This window comes from Pezoporus occidentalis, unplaced genomic scaffold, assembly GCF_034315485.1.
Source record: "Pezoporus occidentalis ecotype Australia unplaced genomic scaffold, CSIRO_AGI_Poc_V1 ctg19, whole genome shotgun sequence".
Classification (NCBI taxonomy): domain Eukaryota; kingdom Metazoa; phylum Chordata; class Aves; order Psittaciformes; family Psittacidae; genus Pezoporus; species Pezoporus occidentalis.
The window spans coordinates 5,464,203-5,490,697 of record NW_026913748.1 but is presented as its reverse complement, the minus strand read 5'-3'; the positions used below and the strand labels follow the sequence as shown (position 1 = coordinate 5,490,697).

The 26,495-nt window shown below is 40.9% G+C and overlaps 2 protein-coding genes across 7 annotated transcripts; one reads left to right on the top strand and one right to left on the bottom strand.

The window, feature by feature from the left end:
• The first annotated feature begins 1,918 nt into the window (after window positions 1-1,918).
• ETFBKMT (electron transfer flavoprotein subunit beta lysine methyltransferase) lies at window positions 1,919-8,903 on the top strand. 4 transcript variants are annotated; one of them, XM_062616547.1, is made up of 4 exons: window positions 1,919-2,963; window positions 3,641-4,426; window positions 7,125-7,255; window positions 7,978-8,903. In XM_062616547.1, the coding sequence occupies exons 2-4, from the start codon at window positions 4,104-4,106 to the stop codon at window positions 8,340-8,342; spliced, it is 819 nt and encodes a 272-aa protein (XP_062472531.1). In that variant the 5' UTR covers window positions 1,919-2,963; window positions 3,641-4,103; the 3' UTR covers window positions 8,343-8,903. The 4 variants fall into 4 exon arrangements, with proteins under 4 accessions (XP_062472531.1, XP_062472534.1, XP_062472533.1 ...); XM_062616550.1 differs by having other exon boundaries at window positions 1,919-3,702; window positions 4,072-4,426; XM_062616549.1 differs by having other exon boundaries at window positions 1,919-3,702; window positions 3,998-4,426.
• A 696-nt stretch (window positions 8,904-9,599) lies between these two features.
• AMN1 (antagonist of mitotic exit network 1 homolog) lies at window positions 9,600-26,145 on the bottom strand. Of its 3 annotated transcripts, none has more exons than XM_062616551.1 (7): window positions 25,972-26,123; window positions 22,965-23,097; window positions 19,748-19,892; window positions 17,485-17,702; window positions 14,654-14,710; window positions 13,381-13,492; window positions 9,600-12,734 (listed from the first exon to the last, which is right to left on the bottom strand). In XM_062616551.1, the coding sequence occupies exons 1-7, from the start codon at window positions 26,031-26,033 to the stop codon at window positions 12,661-12,663; spliced, it is 801 nt and encodes a 266-aa protein (XP_062472535.1). In that variant the 5' UTR covers window positions 26,034-26,123; the 3' UTR covers window positions 9,600-12,660. The 3 variants fall into 3 exon arrangements, with proteins under 3 accessions (XP_062472535.1, XP_062472537.1, XP_062472536.1); XM_062616553.1 differs by lacking the exon at window positions 25,972-26,123 and adding an exon at window positions 25,790-25,804; XM_062616552.1 differs by lacking the exon at window positions 22,965-23,097 and having other exon boundaries at window positions 25,972-26,145.
• Window positions 26,146-26,495: the final 350 nt, after the last annotated feature.

Below are 26,495 nucleotides of genomic sequence, written 5' to 3'. Positions count from 1 at the left end.
AACACAGTCACCCTAAGCGCTGCAGAACCTAGAATCGTCACCTGGGGCGAGGTACGAGAACCTTTTAAGAACGCAGCATGTGAAATCTGGGACACTGTCCCATAGGAAGCTAGAGAAAACCACGTTTGTCCCCTTGTTGTAAGAAGGTGCTTGTATGGCCTCCCTGGACCCGTCTAGGGGGGAGATCCCACAAATTTGTCTGGCGGTATCCCTCTGTGGAGGACAGGGGGGACACAGGAGGGGTTTTTTGTTCCTTGTCCAGCCCCCAGTGGGTCGCAGTCACCACCTTGTGAAGATGCACTTCGTGGCCTCAGGGGAACTGCCACTGTTTGTAGGCTTGCCAGGCAGTGACTTACAGCAGGGCTGTGTCCTCCCAAGTAACAATAGTGCTGTGAGGGAGGACCCTTCCCTCCTGTCTGCACTGGAGAGGGTTTGTGGAGAAGCGAAGGGATATTTGGAGCAGCAGAAATATTAATGGGATGGATGGAGCATGGGGAAGAGAAACATGTAGAGGGAAAGGAAAAGAGATGTCCAGCTTGCCTGAGGAACTGACTAACTGGAGCAGTCATGGGACCATCTTTTGGTGGCTGACACCTTCAATAGATGTTGCTGTTTCAAAGAGATAGGGAAGATTGGTTGGGCTATGCCGGAGGAGGCATTGGCCTGGGTATGATATGTAAAGGAAGAAAAATACATGAAATACCATTTTTACTGCTGTCAAATTTGATTATGTGTTGTTACTCCTTTTCCCACATGTATTTTTATTAACATTTTAAAGTACAGGCCTAATTCACATCGACACAAGCCTTTTTAAAAGCACTTTAACTGAAGCAGGAACAAAGCAAGCACATGATGCCCATCACTGGCTTACATGTAGAGAAGGGCAAGGCCGAAGCGGTGCGGGATGGAAACAGACGACCTCAACCACCAGCACACGCTGCAGGGCGAAGCTGCCGTGGCCGGTACCGCCCGCTCCGCAGTGCTGCCGCTTTAAGGGCGGGCGGGAGCTTGGCCCTTCTCGGCCCGGCCCCGCGCAGCGGGCGGAGCGGAGCGGCGGCGGTCGGCAGCAGGTAGGTGTGGGCCGGGCTCTCCGCGGCCCGTGTCGCGGTCCCGCCCTGGCGGGGAGTGGCGCGGCCGGGACAGAGGCGGCTGTCGCGGTGCGGCCGGGCCTGCGCGGGTTGGGGCGGCGCAGGCCGTGGCCTCGGTGCCAGTCTTGTCCTTGCGCTTGCGGGGCTGGCGGCAGCTTGGCGGGGGGGTGCCCGGCCTCTTGACAAGCTGGGGACGTCTGACTGGAAGCCGTGACCGCCCGGTGCCGCGGCGCTGGGTGATGGCGCGGTGTTGGCCTCCCTCGGTGCAGCGGGCGGCCTTTGGCCTCGGTTAGGTCTGGCTGCCTCCGATGGGAAGCGCGGGCCGGGGTGGTTATGGTGTGAAAGGCACCTGCTGCCCTGCTCTGCCGCCCGGGGGGGGGGAGAAAAGGGGAAAGGCTCAAAGCTTAAATTGTACAGGATTTTGGTTGGTTGGTTTGGTTATGTTTTTGTGGTGGTGTTTTTGGGGCCTGTTGTGTTTAGTTAATTGTGTGGTTTGTTGGTTTGTTGGTTTTTTTTGTTGTTTGTTTTTTTTGTTGTTGTTGTTGTTGTTTTTGGTGAGTTTTGTCAGTGTTCTACTCACCCACTCATTCCCAATAAGATGGGAAGGCCACGACTGCCAAATGAAAGAATATCTGTTCTGACACCTTCCTACACTGAATACTTAAACCCAGTTTGGCATTTTGAGGGCAGCTCTTAGCAGGTACTTTTCTACCCCTACTGAAAAGAGTAGATTTAGATTAGACATTGGGAAGAAATTCTTCACTGTGAGGGTGGTGAGGCACTGGCACAGGTTGCCCAGAGAAGCTATGGCAAATGGGTTAGAAGACCCTTCCAACCCAAACCATCCTGTGATTATGTAAACTTACTTGGAAAGAGTAACCATTGTGACAGGCGATATAATGTGCTACTGAATCTGAGCCCTGCTACTTTGTAGTAATTCATGGGGGGCAAAACCAGCACACAGCATTAGCTGGTAAGATTTATATCTACGATTTCAGTTAACTTCATGCTTCCCTCAAGCAAGTGAGGATTATATAGCCCTGCCTTCAAGAAGGAAGGCAGTAATTAATTATGTTCGATAGTTACATGGACTGTGGAATGGCATTCTCCGATGTGGAAAACCTCAAAGCGTTCAGTCACATGTATTTATTTGTAATAAAAATATAAAGCTTTTAGCCAATGACTTAAGCAAAGACTTAACTGGACTATCAGCCTAAATAGCAAAGTGTAACAGGAGGGATGTTCATGGCTTAACATTCCAATAAGCAATCAAACTAAACCCAGTACCTGAAACAGAGGCCGGTGCACAGCAAAAATGCCAATAAACACATATTAACTCTTACTACAGACAAAGAAAAACTGAAGCAGTGAAACATGAAGTGTTAAGACTTTGTTTTATTAGCATGTTTTTCCTGTTGTCCCTTTAACTCATTATTCTTGAGGACAACCTTCATAGCTCTAGATGGTGAAGCTGGCCACAGTTCTTCTGTTGTACAAAACAGGCAGGGGCAGGCTGAAGTTGATTTTCTTGATGCATGATTCTGCTTTTTCATGAAAACCATTGCAGAAGAGAGAGAAAACAATCACAAACCACCAAGTGCTGTTTCTCTTGTGTCTCTGTACCTACGGTCTTGCTGCTGTGGAAGTACAGGCCTCAAATATTTCTCTGGTCATCGGTTTAGGGAAAGGTTTGAAAACTGTGCCTTGGAGCAAGTACGTCTGAGTGACTGAAAAGAAATTAGAGAGCAAGATGAGGAAGGAAAAAGATACGTAAATGCTGAAGGATGGATGAGGAAGGAGACGTGAGCAGGAAGGCAGAAAACCAGCTGCGCTCTCTTGAGGCCTCCCCTTGGGAGGAACAATCGCAGGATCAGTGTAAGAAAGAATCAGGGGGGTGGTGGGTAATAAAGTGCTGAGAGGTTCTTCTTTATCTGCCACTCAGCCAAGAGCTTCGGCTCTTCACACTCCGTTCTCCTGATTCTTAGAGTAGTCTAAACTCTGACATACCAATCCTCCATTCTCCTTCACTGCTTGTGACCTGAAAACTGGCCTGGAGTGGTGTCAGGAGGCCTTTGAGTGAGAGCTCATGCAGTCTGACTGTCTCACCTTCTAAAAACTTCATTTTTAAAAACATGTTGGATTCAGCTTCTCTCTCTTTAGACAGCTTGGAGCATGTTTCTATAGTTCCCCGCAGTGAGTGGGCTACAGTGATTGAAGCTCTCCTTTCTTCTACAGCTGAGAACATCCACGTGTGACTATTGCTCCATAAGACTAATGGAGCCTTTAAAATACAGACTGAAACGCAACAAGTCAGAAACATTCTGATTAAGATCAGTTCTTGGGGTGTTTTTTTATTTATTTATTTTCACTTTTCATTTCGGAGCTGGCAGCCTGCCAAATCTGAGAGAGAAAGAGGAAAATCTGTTGAGGAAATCCTTTAATTGCTTGCCTTTGGAAAGATGCTTTCATCTGAAAGTCTTGTCGTCCTTATAATACTTGTAATTAACAGTGTCTCTCAAGCAACCTACTGATAACCTTTGCTATGTCCATAGGTCCTGCAATGCCAGAGCCCTACTGCAGAATCTTAAGATTCAGTATAAGAACCTTAAATGGGGTAGGTTGCTGTGTGCAGGGAAATTCTAAAAGGCTGCAAGTTTAATTTTTAGCTCTGTCTGCTATCCTGCTAACTGGTTGTTTCTCACTGGATATGTTCATAGCACACTCCTGAAAGGCTGTCTTGTTACCTTCTTCCTTAAATGCCCTTCTTTAAGACTCCAAAGGCTCTTTGAGAAGGGGCAAGGCATGCAATCATGGTCATACCACAGCACATGCACCTCCTTCCTAAAACCCTGGTGGTGCACAGCCTTGAAGTTACTGAAGAAACATCACTGACATTGTTCTCCTTTTAGGAATTGTCATCTTGCTATGAAAAACAACATCCTGTGAGATTTTTTCAAGCTTTCTGCCCCATCATCTGCTTCAGATAAGCTGTGCTCTTAGCAATTGTGGGGAGACATGACCTTCCGCAGCTGGAAGTGGCTCCTCGTCTTGGGCAAGCAGGACACCTTTGCCAAGGCTTGGAGGAGCAGGAGGCGAGGAGGCCCTTCTCTGTGCTGGAAGCGCTGCAGCCATTGGAGTGCCGGCAAGTCTCTGGACCCCGAGGTTAGAGCGTTTTTGGAGGAGAACACCGAGGTCACCAGCAGTGGGCACCTCACACCAGAAATACGTCTGCGCCTCCTCACACCTCGCTGCAGGTTCTGGAAGGAAAAACCTGACCTGTGGCCTTATGGGGACCCGTTCTGGGCAATTTACTGGCCAGGAGGCCAAGCCCTCTCCAGGTAACCAGCATGAATCACTAAAGTTCTAAGTCCAGTTTGCTGTGGGCCAGGATGTCAAACCTAGCTGTGTTTGTAGTGATTCCTAGTGATGTGTATTTGCCCTGCATGAGAGTGCATTATCCGTACTCCTCTGCTTATAGAGGAGAGGCTCAGCCTTTGCTGGTTGGCAGTGAAGGTTCAGCACTTGCTGTATATAGAATAATTTAGAGCTCTTGGGTTGAAATCTGTTCTCTCCAGTGGCGATGCATGTGCTGACAACAGGGCTGAATTTGGGTCTGTGGAGGGCTGTGCAATCAAAACCTAGTGAGCTGTTTAATTTTATCACTCATTATCACTCTGAACAGGAGGATTGCTGTTTTGTCGTAACATGTGGGTTTGGTTATTTGTTTTTTTTTTTTATGGTATGGTCTGTTGAGAAAAGTAGGTTTCTGCTGATGCACTTGGAGTGTTGGTTAGCCTGTATCACCTTCCTCATGTAGGATTTCAGTAGCCTTATTGTAGCTGTCTCTTAGTCACATCTGAAGCCACACTTCTGTTTTGGCCACTTACTGTCAAAATGTCTTTAATGTTCCTGATTTCCAGGAACTAGTTAGAGTTCTTTTATTCTGTAAATTTAGATGTCTCACTTTGAACAGCAGCAAAACCTTATAATTGCTACAGCAAAGAAGCTGTCAGACATCCCCCAAATAGATGAAAGAGAAGGATCTGAATTGGGGATTTACTGTTTTTTCTGTCAGAAAGCATAAGCAACGTATTTTTTGACCAGGAGAAAGAGGAGTCTTACAAGTAAGTTGTGACTTGATTACCCTGCCATGTAGATGAACTTGAGTGTTCCTAAATATTGCATGATTAAATTAGGTAAGGTAATATCTACATTTTCTCATTGTATGATCCATATGCTTAGACATTTGGGTAGTAATAATAATTATCTGACATTTCGTTGTGTTTAAGCACTTGTTTGATGTACTGGGGATGTCAGAAATTAGCTGCATAATCTGGAAAAGTAAAAAGAAAAAGGGAGCCTGAATACATGCTGCTTCCATAACCATGCTGGTTTCATGGCCGGCATTTCCATAGCATCAGGACTCTCCCATTTCAAGCTATTCCTCTTGATGAAACCCAAGGCACCTTGTTAACCCCGCATGGCAGATAGCAGTTCCCAACGGCAGCATAATGCACTGTGTGGATGCCATGGGAGAAGGTAATTTTCATTAAAATGGAGACAGTTTCACTTACTAGATTTATAACTACATACTCAAAAGCACCAAACTCTGCATATGTAAACTGGTAGGATTTCTTGTGATGACACATAGGACAAGAGGCATAGGATGTCAGGCCATCCTCATGTCTCCTGATTTATTCTGATCTGGGTGTTCTGTATCTTCAGTCTTGGTCTTGACCTTCCTGCTGTTGTCTCTTAATGGCTTGAACTGTTTAGTATGAGGGTGGGTTGTCTTCCATTCTCCCAAGCTGGGCTCCTAGGAATCTGCATCCAGATGTGTTGGGCTCTAGCCATTAGGTGCCGTTAACACTTGACAATCTTACTAGGCCTCATTCTGCCATTCCTGCTGGTGCTTCTAGGTCCTGGCCTTTCCATCCATCCGTTCGCCATTTACACCAATCTTAACATTTCCATTAAAGCTCTCTGCATTGCAACCCACAGCAAAACCTGTGCTTACCCATAGCCCTGTACAAAGAGTCAGCTATAATCCTCCATCTTGGAACTCAACACAGACATAGAATCCTTTCTGTTTCTACTTTAAAAGAAGTTACGGCAATTGGTAGTGAATTTATGGCAATTTGCAGTAACTTGTCACCTGGGGCTCTTGCCCCCTTCACTTAAGGCCTTCCCCTTTGCAGAAGATTGAATTTCAAGGCAATTGTTCAAGTTGTGAGCCTGTGGTAATGGCTAGATGATCCGTAGTGTTCAGCAGTAACTGCTGCTTGCTTTCTGTCAGTTCTCCATTTCCAGCCCAGAGGATTTTGCTTGTGGATTCCTCTTGGCAGGTGTCAGCAACTGGGTGAAGATACCCTTTCTACTCACTGCTGCTTTAATCTCATTTGCTTACTCCTAACTCAGTAGCAACATTAAGCAGACTACAAGTATTTGCATCTGTGTCTGCCTGGCTTGGGAAAAGTAAGAGGAGACCTTGTTCTTCCAAGCAGTTGCATAAGCAGTATTTTAGGGCAATGGGTAGGCCTTATCTTTTCATGGGTACAATATTCAACTGCGAATATATCCTCATGCTTCTTCAGTCAGATTGCTTTTAATTTCTACAGATCCTTCCTTTCCGGAGTCTGGTGCCAAGCATTTTAGTCACCTTGCAGTTTGTGTCCATGTATTAGATAAGCTCACCTGTCAGAGAAGGAGCTGATTGAAATAAAATGTTGCTTACTTGGATCAATTTTTATTTTTTTATTGTGTCTGTTGGTTTTTGGTTGGGGTTTTTTGTTTGTTTGGTTTTTGGTTGGTTTTTTTTTTGGGGGGGGGGTGGAGGACAAGTAGGGGAGAAAGATGATGGGTCTTGATTTTATATCAGTATCAGCAAAGAAGGAGCCATGTACCAGCTGCACATGTGGAGTCATGTTCTTAAGATACCATGCTTCATTACATGTGTGACAAGAACTCTGCAGTGTAACATAAAACAGAAATCTGCATAATTCCGTTCATTGCTTGAATGTTGTTTTTTCTTTTCAGGTATATTTTAGATAATCCACGTGTTGTTAAAGGACGATCGGTTTTGGATCTTGGAAGTGGATGTGGAGCAACAGCAATAGCTGCTGTGATGAGTGGTGCATCGCAAGTCCTTGCTAATGACATTGACCCTAGTAAGGCCTTTTTTCTTTTCATCTCTGTGTAAAGATATTTAATAATTTTTAAAGCACATTTAACACAAATGTTTCTCTGCTCTGTTGGGGAGAAATTCATGTTCCAAAGAGAGTTCTAAGAATACCAAAAAGATGAATGGATTTTGCCAGTGTGGGAAGCTGGGTTATACCCACCTCTCTTGTACTGGGTGTATCTCCCTAGCTCTGTAGAATGAACAAACAGGAAAGTTCCTATTGAGTGTTGCCTGTACACCATCACAGCTGGGTTGGAGGAGAACTCCAAGCACAGGTGACAAGTTGGCTTCTCTGTAGGACCATAGCAATTTCTTGCCCTTCCATGTTTTAGGGCCTAGATTTTGTCTTTCCCCTTCACCCCCCATTTAGTTTTCCCATTATTGACTTATGAATTCAGTTTATTCATGATTTAGTTACACACTGGTTAGGGAGGAAGTATATACATAAAGTGTCCTGCCTTAATGTCCTGGGTTCAGCAGTTGGCATGTTCTGGTTCAATTCTGTGATTGGTTTCCATTGATATCCATTCCAGGAATATTCTTTCCTATGTCATGCTGCAGTGAGGTTAGAATTCTGTCACTTATGTATAAGTTCCTAGATAGGATAAACAAAAATATTAAAGAGATGAAATTGAAAGATATGTCAAAGAAATGTGTATGGGGCATGAGTGGCAGAATGCAAAAACATAACTTTCATTTTGTCTTTAGTTGCAGGAATAGCAATGATCTTGAACTGTGAACTGAACCACTTGACTCCCTTCCCCATCACCATTAAGAACATCATTAACTCAGAGGCTGGCAATTGGGACCTCATTGTTCTAGGAGATATGTTTTACGATGAACAGCTTGCTGATGGTCTACATCACTGGCTGAGGAAATGCATCAGGATACAGCAAACTGAAGTGCTGATTGGTGACCCTGGCAGGCATCAGTTTTTAAGCCACCGTATTCACAGTCAGTTGCACAAAGTCATAGAATATTCACTTCCCGAGTATACTAGACAAGAGAACAATGGATTAACATCAAGTATCGTTTGGAGCTATCAGCCCTCAGATAGCTTGGAAAGCTGCTGAAGCTGGCTTTCTAATGAATTCTGTCTCACGTGGTTGGCTTTTTTATTTTTGTGTGTAGATTGAAAATGGGAATTAAACATGAAACACAAGTGTTGATGCAAGGTAGATTACTGTACCTTCTCTGTATTGATTTTGGTCGTACTCACTGAGGCTTTTGCTCCATCTGAGGTAAAAACTACATGCAAACTGTATTCAAAGGGGCCTGCTCTGAAGTATAAATCCAAAGACAAGTAACATGAAAGAGTTTGCATGCTTGATGTTTTCCATATATATTCATGTTTTGCTATTTGACACTATTGTGAAATGCATTGGATGTCCAGCATATTGCTGTGGGGGAAAAGGTGGTGGCTGAAGTACTACTGCACTGCTTTCAAAGACTGCTGCAGCTTAATTGAAATGAAAATTATTGCTGTCCTTCATAAAATTCTCCACTAAAGTATTAGCTCATACTGTGCTCAAAGTGCCTTGCTCTTTTTTGAGGTATCTCTTCTGAATGTCAGAGTAACTTATTGACTGTTTTGCCCCCTCCCCTCTATAATAAAACGTTTTCTCTTCATTTAAGCTGCTGGAGTGATTATTCAGGAGTTGCACACAAATCTAAATTACACTTCTTGAACTGTAGCTAGAGTTGAAGTTTTTACTAAGTGGGAAGTGACTAAATAATAATGGCTATAGGGTAACTTTATCCTTTAGAGTAGGTCAAATGATCTACGTTCTCTAACTTTGCAGGGGTAAAAAAAGGCAATCTCTCACCATGGGAGACTGGTGAAGGTAAAGAAATCTTTCCTTCCGTGACATTTTTTAACAGAAAGTAATTACATAAAAACAGGAACTAAAAAGTCAGGTAGAACTATTTTTCTCTTCTCTGGAGGAGATACTGAACAAGAAGCCTAAGAATCATTCTCAGGTCCATCTGTCAAGGAAAAACCCTTTGCAGGGTTAAAACACTGGCCAGAGGTTGTGACTGCAGTCATCTGAAGAAGAACCAATGTTTCAGGAAGTTCTGCAGGAACTGTCACCTTCAGCAGTTAATTACTGGACAAGCAGTGATGAGGAACTAGTAACTGCAGAGTTGAACACAGTGCACCTACACCTATCCAAATACCAGGTGATATGGTAGAAGCTTATAAAAATGAAAAAGCAGGTGGTGCTCCCTCAGAAAACTATGGTGTTTATGAAGTAGGAGGTTTAGGAACATATTTACAATGTACATGGTTACAAAATATAATTTTAAAAGTTTTCATAACTATCCAAACAGGAGGTTTGCAAACTTTAATCTTCAGTACAGTAAGTATTCTGCACTGCTAACCCAACAACATACAACAGTAACAATATCCAAACAATATGGAATATGAAGACATCAGTGCAGACCAGATGTTCTTCTCCCACTTCACCCTATGCTTGTAAGCATTTTTTGAAAATGACTGTGATTTAACTTGAATCAATAAATATTTCAGTAGTTATGCTAGTAATAAACACATAAGCATACAGACTCATGCTTTGACACTGAAGGATTTAACATCACTTATGTTAAACTTTCAAGCCTAAAAATACACTGGTAATTCATTGCAGTGTTGTACAGATTTTTAAGCACAGATGAGAATCTACCACTAAGTTACACATTTAGTAGAGGCGACAGGAGAAGATGGTAAATCTACATGCACATTTAAGGACACAGTATAAGCTGCATTTGCCTTCAACCTGACAAATCCAAACTTACATTAACAAGGGCAAAAAGAACCACTCAGGCAGTGAGGTTAGTAGTAGCACTGTCCCACAGATAGAATTTGTTTCGTAAGTGTCCTTTGCTGTTAAAGATTTTGGTGCTCTTATGCCTTTAGCTGCTTTATGCCATCTCCATTTAGAATCTTCTTTCTGGATGTAGCACTTGAGATGAGAGTCTGGCGATAGTCACCACACTATGTTGTAGTTACACGTCTTACAATAAGTCTGAGGGAACTAGGCTTCTTCAGCTTGGAAAAGAAAAGGCTTCAAGGGATCTACAAGCAGCCTGCCCATACCTATTGAGGAGGTTGGCAGGATGACAGCCAGGCTCTTCCAGGGAGAAGGGTTGTAAAGTGAAGCAAAAGAGGGTCAAAACAGGATAGAAGGGAAAATCTTCCCACCATTAATATAGTCAAGCCATGGAGCAAATTGCCTCAAAAGTTTGTGAAGGCTCTGTCATCTTCAGTTTTTCAAGACTCGGCTGGATAAAGCCCTAAGGAAGCAGGTTTGAGTTCTGAGCTGGCCCTGCTTTGGGCAGGAAGTTAGACTAGAAAACTGCCGAGGCCCTGTCCCACCTGAGTTAGCTCACAATTTTACTTTTTTTGCGGTTGCTTTCTTGAAGCCAGGGCTGGCAGCATGGTCCTTATGCTTTACTTATTTGTCACAACTACTGAGAGTGTCATTGCTGCTGCCTAATCAGCTAGATGGATCAATATGAAAAACAGTACAAAACAAATTTATTGCCAACTCATGTCCAGGACTTCAAAGAAATGACGGGCCCTGACTGATAACAGGGATTCCACAGGACAATCCTATAAGCTACTCTTTAGCCAAGAAAGGGAATAAAATGTGGTAGATTACATTCTTAGGCCTCAATCTGGTCCAAGGAGTCACTGCAATTACAGCCTTCAGATGCGAGTTGCTAATATAGCAAAACCAACTTCTCCTGTTTGCAGGAATGGTTTGTACTAATGCCACTATGCCTATAGGTATCATAGGAACGTACTCATCACTGGGCTGAGACATGGCACTGCATGCAGCAGAAGCCAGGCATTTAGGCACTGGAGTTTGAAAATTATGCTTTCAGTTACACTTGAACAAGTTTTCCACATGAACTTGCTCTTCCGTAAACCATATAATCAACAGAAGAACAGAGATTATTGTCAGACATTGTAATATCCTTTAATATTACTGGATGCAACATATATTATCATCTTCCATGCAATTTGACCTGAATTTTAAATAGATTAGTAGAAGACTGGTTTATTTCTGCAGCACTTTAAATAACTGTGGCTATGACAAGTGTTAAATCATAATGTAAACATACTCCTTATGGTTGCCTAAACTCACGGCTTCCTAAGTGTCATCAGATCCATGTAAGATCACCCTAGCTAAACCCTGCTACTTCCAGATGCAGAATATCAACATAGTGTGTCACCTGCCCTGTATAATGCTAAAATTGCTAACATTTTTTAACGTTTAATGTAAAAAAATCCCAAAAGTGCCACTAGAGGTTATGCTGTTTCAAGAAAGCCAATGAACATGACTTCTAATTGTCAGCATGTAATAAACACATTTTACACTTCTAAGATTTTTTCTTTATTATGACCAAATTAAACAATATATAAGTGGTTATTTTCAGCTTCTGGGGCCACTGGAAAGAAACCACACACAGCAGAACACATACTCTGCTGAACTCTAGCATCCTGAGATTCATGTACTCATTCAATTTGGTCCTATTTCACTCACAGCAATGCTTATGAGGACCAGTGTTTTTGTTCCCTAGAAGGATTTTCATCAACTTAGGCAAAAGTCAGAGCAAATAAGTATTTGCCCATATATAAGATTTTTTTTTTAATCAGTCATAGCTACTACTTTGTAATTAAGTCACCACAACAATTTCAAAGTTTATGTTTACATGTTCACAGACTGTAGTTTTTGATGTATAAAAATCCAGCAAGTATTAGAAAATAAGAACAGAAACCTGCAGCATCAGTAACATCAAAAAAAAGGTACCTACAGTTTTTTTCCAGACCCAGCAAAAGTACATGGTGAAAGGAGACTGTTTCTTACTAAAAATACATTTGCACTGCTGTTAATGCCACCTCCAGTCACCAGTTTGATTTGTTGACTTTTGTCAGATTACAGTCCCAACCTTACAGACACTCCAGCATAATGTTTGGGTTGGTACTTTTAGTTGCAACTACCCTCTCAGACTACAAAGTCAGAACACAGACTTACTTAAATTTGGTTTGTATATATAACTACGATGGTAAAAGATACAGAGTAGTAGCCAAATCTCATACTTGAAGGAGGCTGAGCGATGACAGTGTAATATTAATTATAGTTTAACTCTCCTCTTACCGAAGTATGATTAGCAATGCAAAGACAGACAGGGCTCTAAGTAGAGACAACGGGGAAGCCCAGACTCACAGGCAAGGACTGGAATGGCGATGGAGACCTCTAGTGGGAACAAGGAGGGAAGCAATCTGATGGTCCAAAAGTCACCAAGGTGCTATTTCTCCAAGGTGCTTGTTTTCTGAAAGAGCTCTCCCAGCTGTAAACTTTACACTCATACGTACATGATAAACAATCAGTAAACAGTCCATGTTACTTGTTTGATTTTGTTTGATATGACCAGCTGTTCTAAAACTTCTCGGGAACGATCTGCAACAGAACCAAGGAATTTCTTGTTATTCATTCAGAATATACGTAAGTGGTGTTTAGAAATTTGGTTAACAGCAATATAATTCCATATCTGCATTTATGCTTATTATTGTAATTTGCTATTACAATATCGCACTTCAGATACACCTGTAGTAATTCAAAACTACTCAATTTTTTCTCCAGTCACATAACTGCAATGCATCACCAATCAACCAAACTTTAAAAACTCAAGATATATCATAACCTCTCTTAAATTTGTTTTAGGCTGACCAGTCATTCTCCGTTCCACTGCTTCTAGAATGGATACTGTTGCATACTTTTGGAATAGAGGAGGGGTTTAAGATGCTAACACATGTTTCTGAAGTCTTATCATCAACTTTAGGTCTTCATCAGCACGTTGGGCTAGGGGGGAAGGGAATTAAAAAAATCCAAATTCAAGAACAACAACAAAAATTCCCTCTTTGATGGTTTCCATATATCAAAGCAAAACTCTCACCTTGCTTTGAAAAATCTCACAGTATGACTATTAATTTATTGAGCTATTATTTTTTGGGATTATTTACAAAGTGTAGTGTGTGTTTCCAAACACCAAGAAGATACTATCAGAAGTAATTACTCTTCTTGCTTGCTGCATGATTTGACCTACCTGTTATCAAAGGGCATCCATGGAACAGAAAAATATGTATCTTCGGACAACAAGTAAGGACCGCTTCCACAGCGACATCAGTCAGGTTCACACAGCGTTCCATGTGGATCTCCTGTTATGAAAATAGTAGTTACAAAAGCCTGTCAGGGCACCCATCATTTTGAAGGCAGAGCTTTCCTTTGTCCAATCATTTTCATAGATTCCCACCTAGAAGAAAACTTGACCTACTGTGCCTCTTATGAAGGCTATCTGCATAGTCTCAGGGTTGTTTAGAACAGCTGGAATCAATGTTTTGCTACAGCTAAAGGTATAACCAGCTAAAAGACAAAGACATTTTCAAGTCAATTCTAGTATATAAAAAATATCTCACTGCTATTTTCTGAAAGATAGTATCATCTTGTACTACATCACTTATGAAGACTAGATTCAAGACTAAAAGGTTTGTCCAAAATAGACAAAATTAGCTGGGAAAGAACCAAACCTAATTGTTTGCCCTCCAAATAAAACAGTAACAGTTCTATTTTTCCAGGTTATTAATACTGTCAGTTGACTCAGATTTGGTATTTTGTTTGGGGTTGGCTGTGGGGGGTTTTTTTGGTGGTTTTTTTTTGCCTTTGTTTTTATTATAAGCTAGCAACTGTGACTTGTTTCCCATCTTAACTTCTAAATGCCTAGCTTGGATTCAGCACCACTCTTTACGAAAGTAAACACATACAGATATGCACTACATAGAAAAGTAGATCATTTGCGGCAAGAGGTATGGGATGCCTCTTCAACATTTTATCACTGTCTCAGTGTCCAGATATTCTTTACGCAAAGACAACTTCATTTTCACAGCTGCTTTCACAAATTAAGAGATTTATCTGTGCAGAGTTGCTAAGTGATTTCTTGTATCTGTGAAATTATTCACATTACAAATTCTGCCTCAGTGTTCAACAGAATCAAGAAATAACTACACAGAAATCAAGGGAAAAAGTTAAGCATTCATTTGCATTTATTATACAGCTCTCTGAAAGAATGTGAGTTAAAATAAGCATACTACATTAAACAGCAGAAAACTCATTTTGAAAAGACTGAGCTTCTCAAAAAGCTAGTATGGGGCACTGCTACAGAGAGACAGAGATTGAAAATATTCAATTCATAACCAAGATCAGGCCAAGTGTGTACATAAAGGCAAACGTCAGTCAATAAAAACTGTCCTTCAGAAGCAATACTGATAATAACTTTAAAATGCAGGCAACTGTTTTAGTTCATTTCTTTGTTATTAGGTTACCTTTAAATTTTCCGAACATGTTCCACTTACTAGTGCTACAACACCATCATCTGTTACCTAGAGAAAAAAATCACGTTGTTATCAATACAGCAGATTAAAGCTCATTTTTTCCAATACAGCTATTTGGGGGTGTGTGGAAATGTTATTAATTTATTCACTCCCTACAGTCACGGAATACACTGAACATTACAGGATTTTCTTCCCAGCTAAGCTTGTAGAGAAAATTACCCAAGTATAGCTTTTTTTCAGTCTGTTACCTACTGTTGCATTATACTGCTGTGTGATCCAGCCTGCCTTTCTAAACAGATGTTTCCAACTGTGTCACTGCTGGTCCTGCAGCTTCCTTGCCTCACTGAACAGTGGCCACACTACCATGGTCAGAGCATTGCAGTTTTTAATTTCTTAAGGCTTAAACCACTTGTGCTCTACCCAGACTATTTTTTCTCCTGTTTTCAGGACTGCTGCAAATATTAATGAAATTTCTTGGATTAGGAAAAAAGACAAAAAAAGGAATCACAGGAGTCTTTTATCTGTTGTCTGAAGCAAACAGTTACACAAGAAGAAAATCCCTCAAACAAGCAGCCTTACAGCAGTTACCATGCACTTGCTCTAAAAGTTTCATCAAAGTGATTGAACAATGATTACCTGCAAGCACAAGGAGAGAGACAAAAGACATTCCTTTCCTTAGAAAGGCAATAAAGGGCAATTTACTTGTTTGCTTCCAGGAACCAAATTCATTAAACTTCTTCTTCACTTTGAAAGCTGAACTGGATGTCACATTCATCACACAGGGTTTTTCACAGAGCTTATATTAGATGGCAGGAATAGTAGTCACCAAATACACGCAGTAAGGCTCAGCCAAATCGGACAGCTAGAATCCACAGACCACAAGCTCGATTTCTGTTTAAAAGTTTGGTTATTCCTGTTGCTCCAATTGTTTTCTGGCCCTCTATTATCAGTCTGCCTTACAGAACTATAACAGAAAGGGTCAGATCAGTACAAATGGAGAACGGACAGGAATGTCCCAGCATGAAGGCATATAAAGGCCTGTAAGAACTGTTAGGTATTGTCAATACCTATCTTAGCAGGTCATTAAGATGGCAACACATTTAGCACAAGACACCCAGACCAGGAGACAAAGAGCAGTGAATGAATAAATTCTAATAATTCCCACAAGTGGGACAGAATGGAGAGAGTAATTACTGTCAGTTCCCAAAAGGGTATAAAATGACACATCCAAAACCAGTGGTCACCAATCTAAGATCAGCCTGAGTATCTCCATGTCACCAAAACAAACCTGGGCCAGACTGAACACTGGAGAGATCATCTGAATGCTACTGTCTTATTGCTTGTGGGTATATGGTTATGACAGCATGAGAGCATGAAACCAGTTTTGTATTACAACAAAGTCCCCTCCCTTCCCTGCACCACTTCCATACCTTCTACTTACTGTACTTTATCTCTGCAGGCACCAGGTGAGACCTATTTTAAAAATGGCTACATCACCTTGAAGCATTTAGTCCCTCTGTGGTCTAGCTCACATCTGCTTCCATATTCTTACAAGTGAGCTGTGTCCTCCTTTGCCTGCTCATTTATTTCCAATGTTCTTGCCATCTTACTCTTTCACACAGCTTTGTGAGTTACACTTGATACTTTTACTATGCACTCTGGCACTCAAACACAAGAGTATGGTTAGGCCTGGTGATCTCTAGAGGCAAGAGCCATCCATAGTTTCTCTGCTTCACTTCACACTTATTTCATTTATATCTTGTATACGTTTCTATTTATTTTTAGTAAAAAAAATCAGAATTCTAGTGTATTATCATGGTATCATTATCAGAAAAGAATTCAAAATGTGGAAACATTTAGTTACTCAAGAAACTTTAATCTCATTTAAAACACGGAAAATGGGGAAACTTAGTTATTTCCTATGAAGGAGAAGAGAGGCAAGGGAGCAAAAAAGTAATGAAGAAAGTTTGAAGAAATAGAGTTAAATGTTAAAAATAAAAATTACCAAGGAAAAGATTAAAATTACTTTTGATGCTCTACTTCTGCAAAATCAGAAAGAACGGCATCTAAAATAAGAACCTGTTGTGTGTTTTCCAAATCTGACACTTCATTATGAATTCTCTGTGCTTGGCTCACATTCAACATAACCACTCACCATCACAGTCAACCAGATGTTTACAGCAGAAAATCCTACCCTCACTTCATTATCTTACTGTAATTATAAAGTATGTTACAGCATTGCTGTTGTAGCTGAGCTCCCCTTCTTATGCAGAATACTGTTGTTCTCTTACCTGCCCTTTCTGACATTTTAAATGTAATTCTTTCCAAGTTGACTCCGTAACTCTGACAAACCATTGAGAAAGCACAGTCACTCCTGAACTAGAATTAATTACAGTGTTTACTTCTACTAGAGGCTTATATTGTTTGATATCCTGTATTAGTCAGGTCAGTTTATTCTAACAAAAAGCCGATGATATCTGTAAGATTCTACTTTCTTTAAATGAAATATTTTTGATTACAACTTGAAGAAAATTATTGCTCTCAATAAAGATACTGAAAAAAAAATCTCCACCATTACGCTGATTCTAATAAAAGTTTATGTTTGGTCCACAATACATGCTGTAATACCAAAATGTGTTTTTTTTCTGGTTACCAAGATGCAAACTATGTCTTTCTTCTTCCTTGAAAGGAGGAAATTGGAAGGACCTATGGTCCTAAATCTTGTCAAGAGTACAGCTAAAAAGATCCCTTTTCAACCTTATCATGACAATCTTATAAAATAAACAAATAGAAGTCAATTGGCCAATTGCCACCATAGCTACCTGAGTAGATGAGAAATCCACACTGTGAAGAAATCTGCAGTTTTCTCCTAGTGCTTGCAGAGATGCATCCATGATGCCTGAACAACTGCCCAAGTTCACTATTTGTAGGAACTGGCAGTTGAGCGCAAGAGCAAGAACTCCACTGTCAGTTATATCACAGCACCTTTTAAAAGATGCTTCACGCAAGTAAGGACAGGATAAGGCCAGTGCTATGACACCTGTCAGAGAAACAGAGCAATTTAAAGAATTACTTATTTTTTTTTACATAACCACCATGCTGAATCCAGTATGCTGCCCTCTGGTCATTGGCTGCTTAACTTTCATCTCATGCCATCCCAGCAGACTCAGTTTTGCGGTTGGTTTCTTTTAATTCAAGAATAAGAAAATGACAATGAACAATGAACAATGCTGGAGTTGATTAAAATTTCTAAATACTGAATTCCCTTCTGTAATGCAGAGGGATACCTGAGAGATCTTACATACATGAGGTATCAGCTCAGTGAGTGCACAAGGAAAGGCCAATAGCTCGAAAGCAGAATAATGGTAGTGCTAGGTCCCAGGTAAAAAGTGAGGTAAGAAGTTACGTCAAAGGTCAATTCAAAAATCAAAACAATAGTTCAGAAACAGGACAGGAACCAGGTACACCTATGACATGGCTGAGGACAGGACTTGAGGGTCCCTAGGCAGTTAGCGTAGGTGGATCTGGCAGGTGAGACCAGTCATGGCCATTAGGGTCTGTTGGTGCCCTAAGAGCCCAGATAGTCAGTAATGACCAAAATATTGGTAGTCAGTAAAAGTACATGAACCACAGATGCAAATTGTGAAGGAACTTTTATTGTAAGGATGACAGAAACATGATAATTATAGGGGTACAGAAAAATACATTGCTTCTGGATAGATAAAAATAAACAGCTGAATGACATTAAGATATGTTACCATGCAAGAAGTCCACGGAAGCATTGATAAAATAGCACACACTTGGGTCAAAACCACTTTGCAAAGAAGGACAGAACAGACAGTACTGGTAGTTGAATTTGACAAAGAAGTACCACTGGATATTGTATTAAGGGACATGAGATATTCCATGTGCAACCTATAGAGCAAATGTTTCAGGGCTCAGATATTCCTACATGTGGTAGGCAACAGGATTGTTAAGACAAACAAAAAAGCCTCACTCAAACAAACCAAGCAGTGCCCACACACACACCCCTAGTACTGAATTAATAAAAGGTAATGCAAATGGGTTGGGTTTAAGTTGGTTTGTTTTGTTTTTTTCTCTATGAAAACTGAGATGAGTGAGAAAGAACTGTTCCAGCTTAAATTAAAGGCTTCATAACTGATTCTCAATTTAAAAGAAGGAGAGTTAGTAAAATTCAGTGGACTAGGAACTTGCAATAAAGAACTAGACTGCAATTTTAATTACAAAGTGATCAGGAACCTCTATCCAAACAGACAAAAGGCTTAGCTGGTACCTTAAGAACCATACTAGAAATCAGTGGATAGATGAAGCCATGGAGGAAAACCATCACAAACTGTATCTCAGGGGTCAAAAAGTGTAACGAGGTGACATTGAAAAATCAACAAAATCCATTTTTAAAAGTTTAACCACTTAAAAAGTGTACCAGTGTGCAATGGTAAGAAAATACAAACCAGGACTGATTTAAAGTATGGTATACATTAGCTCAATACTAAATGAATATTTTGCCTCAATTTTCAATAAGGATGAGTAAATGATGGAGCAAGGAGTAAGTCTAACCAAAAAGACAAAACAAAACTTGTGGGAAATAGAATTCAGCAAGCTTAATTCTTTTAAGCTAATAGCTCCTGATACTTTTAACCTCCAGTTTCAAGTTGTAACACCTGAAATCCTGAAGTCCTAAAGCAAGTCAAGTCTTTTAAGTCAGAGAAGATATATAAGCTTATTTAATAACAAACACATTTGATGAAACTTCAATCCCAGTGGTATTGGAAAGGCTCTGAAACAAGTTCTGAGGAAGGAATAATTATGATGAAGTGGAACAGATTATCAAATGTACCACAGTTTTACCAGAAAACTATCATGAGAGTAACCTGATAGCTCTCTTTTGTAAGTTAATCAATGCTCCAGGCCTGTAATTTACAGAACCGTGTAATTAGTATTGGTGTGACATTGGGGACTTTTTTAAGCAACATTTACCCAAGACATTTTTTGCAACTTACTCCAATCTAACAAGAAAAATGAAACAGAATTAAGATCCCTGTTACCTGTGCACAGACAACATACCTTCTGAAGTGATTCCAAATCTGTTTTCTCTGCAAGAGTTTAAGTTGATTTTTTTCAGTTGCTTGCAGTTATGAAGCTGCAGTAACGCATTATCTGAAATATCACAGTCTCGAAGGTCTAGAGACTCTACAGCAGGGTGCAATACCTGTAATGAAAACATACTGTTTCAGGCAAACTCTGCTATGCCATAGAACATACCTATTTTTATCTAAAATCCTTGTAATGTTAGACATGACATAGAACTTTTTAAAAATATTCACTAGGGGATGGGGTTCCCAGTTCTAGGAACTAAAAATTCTAAAGAAAATATGGTATATTTGCCACAACTGTTCATCCCCTACAGCATGACCATTCCATTTCTGTGATCACATCTACAGTAGGAGCACATTAACATTACTATTTAAACAGTGGAAATACTGTTTTGATGGTGCAGTTGCTATCACTAATGCTTCTGCTAGCTCACCTATGTTTACCGAGGAGAACACCCTCAAAGTCTTACAATTTTGATGGCAGTAATCTGAAGTGTAAAAATATACTGATGACGATCAAAACTTAAATTCACTGAACAGAAAAGGGTAATATTTGAAAGATATTTTGCCCCAGTGTATTTCTGTCACCTACACACACGCGCTTTTTCTCATAAACAAGCAATCCCATTATCATACCATGAGGAGGTTCTAAATCCTCATTAAATAGGCTGTTTCACTCCCATAAGACCATAGGTTGGATTTTGTGAAATCTTCCCCAAGGGGACATTTTTTATGAAATTTAGACCCACAGCAATGGAAATCCTCTGATTTTAGTAACAACAGCCATATATATAACCTCTAATTTAATTTTCAAGCATTCCCACTACTTTTTAATAAATACTGTTCATAGCTCCCTCTTGTGCAAACAACCTATACCTTCATTGAGCTGTCTTTCAGAACAACAAGCAAGCACTAAATCAAATTTTCACATTACTATTACTCCCTTCAGCTTGCAATTCCCTTCCTTAACAAAAATAAAACCATACAGTAGATTTCCATACACAAGCAAAGGTAACAGCATAACTGACAGGCTTGTTAAAGGCCTATTTCTTTTTCAGGTTCACCATTCTAAGAGGCACAGTAAAGATATTACAAGGAATACTTATGTTTTGCAAATATATAAGGTGCTAAAATCTTTACTGACAAAGTCAAATAAGTCTTCTGAAAACCAAGCAAAACTTTCTGATTTCTGAATGGCAGACCTCAGATAGCTTTGACAGCTAAAACCTAATATGTCTCAAAGAAAATGGAACTTTAGATAGAATAAGGATTGTTTGGATGCAGAGTTCAGGAGACTGAAGTACAGATGTATATCTTGTGGACATATGCTGAATGGCTTTATAGATCTTTATGGTAAAAGTGAATTGGAGCACGGAGTTTACCATGTGTTTCATGAAAGGCTGCTCTAAGGAAAAAGCAGAATAAGGGGAAAAAAAATGCATGATAACACAAATCTGGAAAGAACAGGGAGGTAAGAGATGAAATACAAGTTTATACATAAGTGCAACTTAACAGAATTTCTACTGGAAGATCTTTAACCTTAGGCAAAATACTTAAACACCATAGAAAGGACATACATAAAAGCAAATGAGATAATACAGCCTGGAAAATTCCAAGAGAATAGACCTAGCTACAGTACCGTGGAGACTATGAAAGAAAAGGCCAGGACAGAAGTAATAGCAAAGAAAGAGAATTCCTTATCTGTATGGATGACTAATTGAAACATTGCAAATGTGCCACATGTAAAATATTTCAGTCATACATGATGTGAACAAGGAGTAGTAAGAAGAGCTAATTAACATAAGCCATTTTTGCTATGCTAAGCAGAAAAAATATCTGCAAGATGACGGAACAGGAAAACCGCAGAGCAAATTGGTATGGAGAAATGCTATGTGTTCAGAATTCAAGAGGTGGCCAGCGTATTTTTAAACATACAAGTGAAATAAACCTGGAAACTGTTAGTAAAGAGAGCTAAGGTATAACATGTCTAAGAAAAGTGATGACAGCTAAGGCTATAACTGCAGGAAATTTCAGGAACAGAGAAAGTAGAAAACACATGAGAAAAGGAAGCAGCACAGAGTATCCCAGTGTCAGAATGGAAAACAGCCTCCAAAGAAGGCACAGCTGAATTACAAGTAAGATGAGATTTTACAAACAGAGGAAAAGACTGTATCTTAAACGCTCTAGTTTATTTCCAGACTAAAGATATCCTAATAGGTTTTGCACATTTATAGACACACAATCATGTGGTTTTAATTATATATATCTGTTAGGATGCTTAGAAAGGATTACTTACTGAAAAGATAGCCTAAACCAAATCGTGTCAACTCAAACCTTTCAAAATAAGATAAATGAATAAGACTCTGATTTTTACTCAGAGACTTATTTTGTACAATCCAAAAATGGTGTGTACTAAAGATAAAATTTCTTGTTCAGAAGTTTTCTACAATACTTCCGATCCTGCCTCTAGTCTTGGCTTCACTATTCTGACTCTAAGAAACTGATATTATTTGCTTCTTACAAGTTACAGGTCAAAGCAGGAATGAACAGGGAGTCATTCATTTTACATTTCACTAAGGCCAACCTTTAGCTTTCCTCCATTCTCTCATCTCCCTTTGAGGCTAAACAAGATAGCAATAGATAGATACCAAAACAGACGTGCCCCTGAGTTTGCAGCTAAAACAAAAGCCATTAACTGGTTTCATTTTGAAAAACTGGCACACATCAGTGAGCAAAAGTGATGAGAGAATTTGACCATCGATTTCTAGCCCTCCCATCATCATATAATTTATTTAAATTTTAATCCTTTGAAATATGGAGATCATGTGCATAATGTCAACAGAACATAGAAGAAATCTAACAAGTTCTTGAAATCTTTTTGTTACTAAACTATGCACTAGCTTCTTGAAACACACTACATTCAGGAATGGAAATTGGTTTTCAAGTCTAGTTTCCCACACTGAAAAGAGAAGATACATGTCACTGAACAGAGAACACTTTTATCACTACAAACATAATCTTATTACTACTAATAAAGGTTAATGAAGGCTATTGAAGTTTAAGGAAAAAACGGTAGAGATATACAGTAAACAGGCCTGAATTTATCTGTTGTCTAATGTAAAGTTTTAGTTTAGCTCTTTCTTGTGTATTAACTAGCACAGACAGTATAGTTTTGAATGGGTTCTTACCTCACTGATATTTGAATCAGTTATTTGCCCTTGCCTACTCATTAATTTAATTAGTTTATCCTTTATGTTGGGTGGCAATGACTTAATATCTGCAGCATATCTGGAAAGGTTCTTTGTCAAACACTGAAGGCACCTGAAATAAAGGAAAGTTACAGTATAGTCAAAAATAGGCATTACATACTAGAATTAGAAAAATCAAGCCATAAGATGTCATCTTGTGCATCTGGCTATGCTGCCTTCAAACCTTATCAGTTCCAGCTGTTCCATGCTACCACCAATTCAGCTGTTGCCCTTTGGGGTCAATCAGCTGATCCTTCTGTGGCAAGTGTTCCCCAATCAACGCTAGGCATAAATTAGCCTCATTGACTGCAATCACTAACCCAGCTCACAAAATGAGTTTGTTGGTCATACATTCATAAGCTCTAAGAAAAGCCTTTTTACCAGCAAAGCCTCCACTTGGTAGGCAGTAAACCTTCAGTTAGGACAGCTGGTTCCAGAGAAGGAGCACCTTTGATTCACCTCAGCTAAAAACGTCAAGGAGCTATTTTCAGATACAGTATTTTGTTCACTGCCTAGTTTGTAGCACTCTTTTAATATGAATTGTGCTGTGTAACCTTGTGCCCAACTCTCTTAACTCTGTGCTTAAAACTAGATCTGATGACAGACGTTTGTCACTTGAGACACAAATTTTTCTATCCTAGTATTATCTTTACTGATTTTGTATTAATAAATCATGAAACTGTGAGGTCACAGAAATAGTACTGCCAGAACAAGTGGCTGAGGGCAGGGGGCAGCAGTAGCCTAGAGTTAAGCCAAACGAGATTTAGCACAGAGCCACAACTCTGAGTCTCAAGTGACAATTTTTTTCACCAAAAGAACTTTGTCTGGCACCAGACTGCCACCAAATCACGACAAATTAAATTCATATCAATTGAAAACTCATGAGAGGTCAAAATATTAAGGCTCTACAGTCTGAAGTGTGGCACAGATTTAAGCAAGGAAAGAAGCAAGATTTCCAGTGTGGAAGCACATTAAAAAAAACACTAAAGTTACCACAGTGCAGTCAGGGCACCTCTAGCAGGTCACTGCAGAAGACACTAACTTCGAAGACACTGATGTCAAGCTGAATCTAAGCAGTGTAAACACAGGACTGGCTTGCAGTGTATCAGCACAAGTTGCTGTTACGTAACCTAAGCACACACCCTGACTGCCTTCAACTTGTTCCCCTGGAGATGTGTAAGAATGCAGTATCTTCACCAAACTGTGGTGGCTGCTGGATGAACTTGGCTAACTGACACTGAGAAGCCTGTACATGGCTCCGAGTCAGTGCATGTTCAAGCAAGTTACACCACCCACCTTCTTTGTCTTGAGATTAAACAGCATACCTACATGTAACATTCCTTTGCTTAACTGCAGAAATAAAGAACAGTTGTTTACTTCCTAAAAGAAAATCTCATCAAAGCTCCAAAGACCTCACCCCAGACGGGATCTGCACAGCATGCTGCTCAGTGTGAGGGGGGCTGTTCTGATGCTGCCATAGCCAGGGTCCCCAGCGTCAGAAGGAGCAGCAGACTGCTGTCATGTTTTCTACTATCCTTTATGTAATGAACCAGTTAACTAGCCTTGAAAACCCACATCTTTCCTGTGGAGATCGCAAATGCACCAGCACCTCTTCAGTGTTAAAACAGCACCTATCTTTGGCTAGGGTGAGTCAAATAATAGTTTCTGAGCCTTTTGGGGGGGCTATGTGTGCACTTTCCATGTGGCTGTTCCCTCTTGTATAATGGATGCCATGCGAATGGGCAAGCAGTCCTCTATCATACAAGGGCACACACTTCAGTGCTGAAGTGCTAAATGCATATTTTCATATGACTCTACATTTTGGCCACTGGGTAAATGAACTTGTCAATTCATCCTGAAGGAGGCCAACTGTCACCATATACTGTAGTACGTAAAAACTGTGGTATCTAAAAACTCAATGCAAATTTAATTTTTTTTTCTCTTGAAGATAACTAAGTGGCTAACACAGCCATGCCGGAGTAGGGACAAAACAGACTGACTTACTTGGTTCAAATTTGCAGAAAATACTTCAAAAACCTATACAGATACATGGAAATCAATGTAAGCTGTGCCAAATCATCTGGTTACATTTAACTGTCTCTTGCCACATAATTTTAATCTTAGCTTGAGAGGAAAGTTTATCAAGATTAATTATATTATTTTTCAAACAGCTGGTGGATATTCTCAGGGTACATTACTGCTCTACAGTTTAAACAATCATTTCAGTTATGTTTTCACTCTTATTCTACTTTATAAGAAACTAAACCGCTTTTTGGCTACACCAGAGGAACTATGTCATATTCAGTGCTTTAAAATAAGAATGAAAGTCTAACTGTATTGTTTACTAGCTAATTTCAGTTGTCAAATCAAATACTTTATTCTTATGCTCAGACTCCCTCCTGAACGCAGAGGAATCTGGCATAATGAAAACCACAAAGAAAACACCATTCAGTGGATTCACTGGGGCCAGGTGAAGCCAGGGATCCTCACCCATCCCTCCACATCCAGATGTGTCAGGGATCATCCCATGCTTTACCTGCCAAGCTCTGTCACTTCTGTCAAACCCTGCCACCTGTCCTGGAACTCTTCCCATGCTGTCACCCCTGCCAAACCAAATCACTCACCCTGCCACCCCATCAAACCCCGTCACCTCTCCTGGGGCTCCCACTGAACCCTGCCGCCTGCCCTGTCACCATGACCAAACCCTGTCACCAACTGTGCCATCCCGGCCAAAGGCTTGCTCAACCCTGCCCCCCTGGCCAAACCCTTCCTCCGGGCTCCCCACAGGAGGCTCCGAGGGCTGCTCGGCGGCGATGCTTTTACTCGAGGCCGCGGTCCTGCTTTGAGCGCAGCGACCTAACCCGCCCGGCTAGCCCGGAACCCGCCGGACCTCCGGACGGAGAGGGGGCCGGCGGGCACAGGGACAGGGTGTCGGGACGGCACTCACAGGTCCAGGAGGAGTTGGGCTTCCTCGCCGGCGCCTTCCCAACCGCCGCTGAGGCGGCTCATAGCAGCGGCGGGAAACGGGGAACGCAGCACCGCCCGGACCCAACGGCTCCGGCGGACGGTACCGAAATGGCGGCGGCTCTCTCAGTGCTGCAGGCATGACGGGAGATGTAGTCCTGCTCTCTGCCAGCCCTGGGATCGACTCGGGGGTCGTGGCGGAGACCGGGGGAGAGGCTCACGAAGCAGCATGAAAAGCCCCAAAACTCGCACAAAGTGTCAGTCTCTCCCCACTAAGCCCCCAGCGCTTAGTATTTAGGACAGAGTTCTTCCCAAGCAGGGGAGAAGCACAAGGGGACCTGGGGAGATCAGCCGCCTTCAGGCAAGGGGTGCAGTTGCTTCAACCAGTTTCCCTCATAGCTGGCATCATTGCAGTCACACCACAGCACCGCTTTTCCTAACCTCCATTAATCTGCAGAGATGAGACCCTGCTGCCTGCCAGATCTTGCTATTTGCAATTCAGTTTCT